The sequence below is a fragment of the Manihot esculenta genome, chromosome 1, assembly GCF_001659605.2.
Source record: "Manihot esculenta cultivar AM560-2 chromosome 1, M.esculenta_v8, whole genome shotgun sequence".
NCBI classification, from domain to species: Eukaryota; Viridiplantae; Streptophyta; class Magnoliopsida; order Malpighiales; family Euphorbiaceae; genus Manihot; species Manihot esculenta.
In genome coordinates, this window is record NC_035161.2 from 35,263,216 (window position 1) to 35,271,777 (window position 8,562).

The 8,562-nt window shown below is 38.2% G+C and overlaps 1 protein-coding gene across 1 annotated transcript; it reads right to left on the reverse strand.

Moving 5' to 3' along the window:
• Positions 1-738: 738 nt before the first annotated feature.
• On the reverse strand, positions 739-7,818 carry LOC110621400 (pumilio homolog 2). The gene is made up of 9 exons (XM_021765716.2): positions 6,556-7,818; positions 3,860-5,415; positions 3,628-3,769; positions 3,431-3,538; positions 2,855-3,067; positions 2,661-2,771; positions 1,675-1,869; positions 1,334-1,508; positions 739-1,215 (listed from the first exon to the last, which is right to left on the reverse strand). Exons 1-9 carry the CDS (start codon positions 7,192-7,194, stop codon positions 1,178-1,180), a joined length of 3,177 nt encoding a protein of 1,058 aa, XP_021621408.1. The 5' UTR covers positions 7,195-7,818; the 3' UTR covers positions 739-1,177.
• Between the last annotated feature and the right edge of the window lie 744 nt (positions 7,819-8,562).

Sequence of the window (8,562 nt, forward strand, 5' to 3'; positions counted from 1 at the left end):
TTATCAAGTTCATTAAAGATATTTTTGGTAAAAAATTTTATCTGTAACCTTAGACTCTTTGACCAAACGGTCATTTTAGACGGAAAGACTACGAATTCGGACAGAAGAAAAAGTGAGAGACTTAAATGTTGGGTTGTTAAAATAGAGTAACAGAAATATTAATTACGTTAAATTTCAAGGACTAAAAAATAATTTTTCCTACTTTTTATTAAATGGAGTGAGGTTTGAAAATTACTTATCAAGTAGGTTTTTTATTTGCCACTTTGGGAAGATATTAAAAAAAAAAAAAAAAAAAGGAAAACAGTCTCTTCCGCAAGTAAAGCCTTACTTTTTTTTAAAAAAAAATGCTTAATGGAATTATGCTGAAATTATTGTTTTCAACAGTATCATAGGCATACATCACAGCTTTGTGGCTGCTTTATTTCTTACAGGTCTCTTCTTCGTTCGAAGAGTTTTTTTCCCATTGTTGCTGGCTACCCATATTTTCTCCTACTAAAAACTATCCTATACTTCGCCGCACACACATATATATAACATATTCATTTCTGGAAAGTTTTTTAATGACAAAGATACACGAAAATCAAACATGAGCCTTAAGCTCTGTTTGGGACCACAATTTCATTATGCATCGAGAATTTTCAATTTTAGTTTTAACAGAGTATTCTGGGTTAAAGAATTGATCAAGCGACATGAAAAACATAAAATGAGCATAATCAACACAACGTGAACATGAGAATATAAGAAAAATGTACTTTATAGAGGGAAGAGGGAGAAAAAAAAAGAAGAGTAAAATACCGATACATGAAAGGAAAACACTGGCCTCACCTAACATTAATAGATCTCCACATCCCAACATTTGTACATTAGCGTTTAGACTACCTCAACATTTGATCTTTTTCTCTTTTTACACCCTTAAGAACTTAGTATAGTCATTTATCTCCTCTTGTAGGGGCATCAGGCGTACTCAACATCTGATCCTCAGCTTCCTCAACTCTATGTATAAGCCTTACAACTACACAATGTACAGTTTCCGGTACAAGCAACAACGTTTATTTTCAATCTGCCCATACCTGTCTAAAAAGATGGGTAGAGGCATAGCTTTTGAAATGGGAAGGACGAAAGAGACGAGGCTCACACTAGCCTCAGTTAGCTGTACAAACTCTCTTTCCTATGCCACCTAAGCAGGGTGCAGAGACTGAGCGGCGATTCTCCTTTCTGCAAACAATCATTAATTTGACCATTACCAAACTTTCCCTTCCAGTAGGATCACTATCTGATCTTGACTGCATACAATTAAGTTTTGCACAATCATTGACAAGGAAAGAAAGCATACCCCCAGCAGCAACAAGTTTCTCCACGCGAGCAACGATATGCTTTCCATACGTATACTTCTTCAATGCATTTAAATGAATTTTTATTCGAGTAAGAATCAACTCGCGTTGTTGGTCATCACAAGTCTCGAGCACTTTTTGTACGACATAGTTTGCAAATTGATCTTTCATCATTGCCTGGACACAAACAGAAAACGATAAGGAAAAAGGAGAAAAGAAATATCACATGTTTGCAGCAGAATGGTAAAAATTCTGAATTTCTTTTTTTCTTGAAACGGACAATTTTTTAAGGTTGCTAGTATCCCATTGTAGCTTGAAATAGAACTTCATGAGAGTTACAAACCTGAAGGGGCTCATTTTCATCAGTGGTTCCAAGCATCTCATTCACCAGTAACTCTCGCTCACTGGGACCACCAAAAGTTAAACACTTCTCCACAACATTGGACGCAAACTTCTGCTGGCTCATCTGAACTATCTTCCCAGCTAACTCCTTAATAATAGCGGATCTTTCATGGGGTTTTCCGTGCTCCAGCACATGCTGTTAAAGTAACAAAAACCAGAGAATAACCAAAGCAATATATGCACACACTTAAATAATACTGATAATTCTTATAAAACAAGACTAGGAATCCAAAAGCCAAAGGGAATGAGTACTGCATAGTATAAATGAGTGCATGATTATATTCAATGCTATTATAAGCATCATGCTTGCTTATATAATCCCTTATCAACTCAGATGCGAACATCATGGTTCAAACTAACATGCTTTCTAGATAAGAACAAGATAACTCGTGACTTTGTACTCTAATGATTACTTATATTCAGTAAGTCCAGATGAACTTTAGAAGAACCCAAAAACACCATGATTCAAACTCACACTCTTTGCAGAAAAGAACATGATAACATGTCGGTTTGTACTCAAATGACTACTTGGATTCAGCATGTCCAGATGAACTTTACAAGAACCCCTCCGAAAGGGAATAACATAAAAGTTCTTATTACTGTTCTGACACAAGAATGACTTGTTACAATTGGAGGATCTTAGACAGGAACAAAAAAGAGCAAAACAGTCCAGTCTTGAATTCCAAACAGTTTTTGGAAAAGAGAGAGAGAGCGAGAGCAAAAGGACGAGGAGAAGAAGATGATATTCCAACTATGACTATAGCAAATCATCTCAATAAATACAGCGATAATTCTTTTTGCAAACAATAATGGATGTCAGTGCCAGCACCTCCTACACACTCCTAAGTAACATGAAAATCATAATCACAACTCAGTTGCAAATGGAAGTGCCATATGCAGCAAGCATTTTCAGGGAAGAATACCAACCTGAATGACATAGTTGCCATATTGATCTTGTGCCAATATACTAACAGCTCCTAAAATCTCATCCATGACTTTACTTTGTGTGTTTGGGTCCTTACAGTGCTCTAATATCCTCTGTTAATAAGCAAAAATTTTTCTATTTATTCCTCAAAAAAGATCCAAAGTCTCAAAATAGACAATAAACAAATTTCTGAAACCTGTATCACACGACACCCATATGGATGGGTGGAGAGAGTCACAACTTGATCAAAGAATGTTGAGACAATAAATTGGATATTTTCTTCAGGAACACACTCGATACACTTTTGGATTACATGGTTCCCATTCTGATCACGTACACAACGCATTACATGACCATCAAGCTCTTCTACCATTTTAATCTTCTGGTCTAGGTCAACAACCTCAATTGCCTGAACAATTTCAATAGCCAAAGTTACAATCAAATCCCCTGCAAGACTACATATATACATCCTAAATTACCCATTTTAAGTCGCAGCATGATAATCAAGCAAAAGATGAGCACATAGAATTGCTATTCATCTCAAAATAGAAAACATTATTACAACCAGGCTGGGTTCCTGGGACACTTTCTGTGCACTGAGTGTCCACTGTGCACCACCCTGGCAATACAGTTTGGTTTGACTGATCCATTTTTCTTTATACGATCCTGAAGTATAGTTGCACTTGTTTTGCACTAGTTTTTCTTAATACTATTTATGGCTCCACCTATCTAAGACCAGGCAAAACCACTAGCATTAAAATAAAATTGGTACCTTCTGGATCACTCGACAACCATACATTTGTAGGCTAAGTGTCAAAACATGACCAAGAAGCTTGCCAGCAAGTTCTCTTCTCTGTGAAGGAAGTCCATGCTCAAAGAACTGTAACCACACACATTTACTACTTTTGTGAGTTCAGTAAAATGCATAAAAACATAACTGATCCCATGAACAAAGTAGAGGCACCAGACCTTCTGAATTACATAATTACCAAACACATCAGTCATTAATGCAAGTGCATGGGGCATGATTTCCTTATAAACCATGTTTTTCTCATCAGTTGTGGCTGTCTCAAGTTTTTGTTGAATAAATCTACTTCCATACTGGTCAGCACTGCCCATAAAAGATGACAAGACCACAGGAAAAAAAATTTAGGATTACTAAACATGATCGAGCACAAAGTGATTTTTGTGAAGGAATTACCTGAACTCAACAACATGTCCAACAATTTCTGAAAGTTCAAGACACTTGGTTTTGTTGCTCTTAAACTCTTCCAGAAGGGTGGATGCAAAGCTATCATCCATTTTTACTCCTGTGTCCAAGTGCCATGGTCCAATGATGCCGCCAGCTAAGTTCCTCATCACAGAAGGAAAATGCATGTTCAGCTCACTATGTCTTATAGGACTACCAGGTCCAACTGGAGAGTTTGGAATAACAGGACTTGCCAAAGGACTTCCAGGATAGGACATACCAACACCAAAAGCAGGATTCCCAAAATAGCCATGATGACTAGAAGCCCCAGATTTACCACCCATTGGGACTCCATACTGTGGTTTCTGAGATGATAGAAGAGCTTCAACATAAGCTTTCTGAAGTTCAAGGATATTCATGTAAGAATTACCTAAATAGTTCCTATCGATTGAGGGATCATTAAGAGCTGCATGATGGGCAGCATACTCAGGAGTCCTCAAGTACTGGAGATATAATGGATCAACAAAAGGTGCCTGAAGGGCACTCCCAGCCATTGGACTGCCCACTCTTCCAAGATTATGCGACTCAGAGGCAGCAGCTGTTAGATTTGCTCCGGATCCCACTCCTCCTCCAAGCACTCTTGAGTCCATTCCAGAGACAGCCACAGCTGAGGCTGCAGCAACATTTTCAAACAACATTGGTAGATTACCAGTGCCAAATTGGCTAGCCATCATAGAAGCCAATGCTGGATTCACTGCATATCCACTTAATCCATAATTTGGAAGAGATGAATTTGCATCATCTAGATGCTGGTACTGCATAGGTAAGCCACCTCCACTGTTAAGAGTGGAGGTTGGTGATCCTTTCATGAAAGAATTGCCAGAATGAACACCAGATTTCTGCAGTTCAGCATGCCTATCAACTATCAAGGTTGAGCTATTCACATCTGACCCGCTGTCATTGCTCTTAGCCAAATAAGAGTAGGAAACCTTTGCTGATTGGGAGAGAGAAGGCATATGTAAATGTCTAGATTCAACTTTCTTTAGGAAAGCATTTTGCTTCTTATGATTCTGACCTCCTTGGATACCAAAGATATCAACATCCTCTCTGTTGTCTTCATCCATCACACCATTTGTTGACAAGTTCATGCCAGACAAAGCAGCTGCCAAATCTGTCGACTCACCTACGCGGGATATAACACCATTAAATGAGTTCGAACTGGTAACACCTCTCCTTTCAGATGCAGAAGCCCTCCCTTGTCCAATGGGTGTAAGGCAAGGGCTAGGGACTCTAGCGACAAGTTGAGGATCAGGAGTAGTACTTCTAGACAAGGAAGAACCTACAGCAGCAGCATAAGAATAAGAAGAAGGAGGCCCAATATTTTGGGCAGCAGATGAGCCCTGACCATTTGAACCTGATCGTAAAGTATCCGTAGATGACAGCTTGTGGCGCAAATGAGCCAGCTCAGCTTCAGCTGAACCTGCAGCCTCAATATTTTCATTAAATGCATTACTGCTGGCTGGGCGAGAAGGGTGCCCTGTCCCAGGAGTTGCATGCCCCAAATCATCCTGCATGGACACACAATTATAAATAACAATAATAAAATTTCAAATAAAAGCAATTGTACCATTATCAAAACAAACTTGCAAACAGGAAATTAGGCATAGAAGCGAATGCGGAAGAAAGATTAATATCAGCCAATATCAAAGAAATTCATAAAACAGTTGGGATCCTTCAGAACAAGAGTTACTGGGCCAATGTTCTGTAGGATTGAAGAAATTTCCCTAACCCCACAAATAGCATGTCGGGCACTTAGTTCATTGATGACATTCAATGTGAAAAAAAGATCTTGAACAATAAAAGAGCCTTCAGAATCCACAAAAACTATATACGGGTCACTGTTAAGAAATTAATCATAACTTTAGTCTTGTGTCTCATATTTTTCCTTACAAGGGGTATCTGAAGTGTAAATGGACATCAGAAAGAAAGTGGCTGCTAGAACCTAAAATTTGATTCTATCAAAGCAGCCGACATAAAAGGGGAAGAATTGCATTGGCCATATGGAATGCACTTTTAAAGTAGCATCACAACTCAAAGCTCAACTTTAACGCATAGTTACCAACATATCTTTCCACAACTGTTTCAGCTTCTTCATCTATTAAGGAAGACTACATCCTATATCAATAGTCAAGCTCACACCTGCAAAGTAATTTATGCAGCTAAATTCGTGTGCATTAGAGAATATACAGACTTCCTCAATGCAATCAGATTCTTATGCAGAGCACCTATATAACAATATTTAACAATTAACATAAGCCATGAACTGCATAAATGGAAGTCAATCAGAATAAAACAAAAGGTGAAATTTATTGAAGGACTCAAACTTATATTTAATAATAAAGAAACAATACTAACTGGGGGAAAAAAAGACAAAATACATTTCTACTCCCTCCATAAACTTGTCATATAGCCAAAATTTTAATCTGAAAATTCAATTGCCTCAAAAGTAGATTGACATATTCAAAGCAAATGTCAATATGAAGCAATAAATGCCGCAACAGATAATCCAAGGAAAAGCAATGAATCCCATTGATCATAATGCTGCCATAAAGAAATAAAGCAGACAACACCACACAAGTTACAAGAAATTCACGATCAAAAAGCAACATAATTTAGCATATTTATGCACAATCTAAGAAATAATTCACCTGAAAGATTTCTGCAAGACTCTTCTGTTTACTCCCAATGCCTAAACCTGGTAAACCAATCAGCCCATCACCACCCCACTCCGTGGAGCCATGAACCTTGTCAGTTTCAACCCGAATTTCTTGTTTCCTTGGATCAAATCCTGGTGGCATAGAGAACAAAGATCTTCCTTTCCCATTATCGGCCCTATTCACTTTCCTCCTATCTCCAATCCCACCTAAAACGGAACTCCCTCCCCCCTTCAATCTCTGTGTGAACCTCCAATCCTCCCTGGAAATCAAAGGAGGTGGAAGCCTAGGGTTCAGATTCACATTTGAATAATAGTAGGATAGATAAGCGGGATCAGACCTAAGCTCTTCCTCTGACACAGGGCCATTCCCACTTTTGCCACTAACAAACTCAGCGAAGGCAGCACTAGCACCACAGCTTCCATTTCCTAGCAAGCCCCCAACTGCACTCAATGAACCCTCCACAGTTGGAGGGGCAGAACCACTTCTGTACAAATTGAGCTCTTTCTCGAGATCATCAGCCTCTTGCCTTCGTTGTTCGCGCAGCAACAACCCTATTTCATTCTCTAAACCATCACCGAATGATCGATCATTAGTTCCTATCATCGGTCTCCTACCCACTTCGGATAACATATTCAAAACCCCAATTTGATCATCACCCACCACAAAAATTCAGAAACTAATGACTACACAATACCAACAATCACAACCGAAACCCTTAAAAATCCCCAACTTCCTACGTTTAAAACAGCTAACCTACATATACAGGTGCAATAAGATAACGGCAAACTACAAAAGATCAAAAGTTTCCCTCACTTAAAACAATATTCTAAATTCTAAACTACAGACGTCGTTTATTAGCCCCAAACATAACTATGGCTGAAATATGGGCTAGTCCCCAAGAATCGATGTCTTGACATAAACTAGACAACGTTGGAGGACCATGTTTCCAGGTAAGAGGAACAATAAAACAAACTCCAACAAGAATCTAGGAATTTAGGTTGAAATGAGGAAACAAAAAAAATCCAGTAAGGTTTAAGGCATATCCGAGGAGAGAGTAGGAGGAGCTGGTAATGAAGGGAGCTGGTAATGAAGAGAGCAAGGAGAAGAGAGTTATAACTAACGGCTGAGATCAATCTGGCGGCGATCGGTTCTTGCAAGAACCCTTAGGGTTTTGTTCCCATGTCAAGCAAGGATTAAATATGGTTAGATGGGAATAGCCAAAACTCCAATCTTGGGTTTGCCCTTTCTGAAGAAAAAAAAATCTCTTAAAATATATAATTAATTATTATTTGTTATTAAATATGTCCTAAAAATTCGGCTGATTGACCAAGTGATAACCGACTGATGTAGGGAAACTGGTAACAAATAGAAGGAGATGATGATGTTTTTGTTTCCCTCGTGCTCCGAAACAGGAATCTGTAACTGGCACGTCAGCTCATTACAGATTCCCCATTCTCTTCTAACTTTCGGTTAAATTAAAGGCAAGTACAGGTAAATTTAGTTCAATTTTCTCAACTTAATAATCCTTTTTTGGGACACGATGCTATTTTTACCTTAGATTGGTTATAGATTGTTTCTTATTTTGTGCCTTTTGCAATCTGATTGCTAGGGTTTTGATTTCTCTGAATTGTTATGAAGATTCTATTAGCATTGCCCATTAGATGTGGATACCCATTTTGGTTTTTCCTTTCTTTACCTAATTACACTCAATGCCAGTGGATGTGGATTCTTTTTCCAAAAATAGATTTCAGTGAATTGGAAATTAGTGCATGCCTAGTTTTGTAAGAAGGGAAAAGTAATCAACCCAATAATAAGCTCTGAAAACTTTGGCCCCGTCACCCAAAATACACGCTCAAAATCTAAGTACAAATCCATATGCAATAGTCCTCTTTCATTGGACAATCTTCAACGAGCCAGCATGCATGTTAGTTACAGTATGAAACATAATTTATAGGTTCGTAAATTATAATTATAAATTAGCTTGAAAATGTTGACATT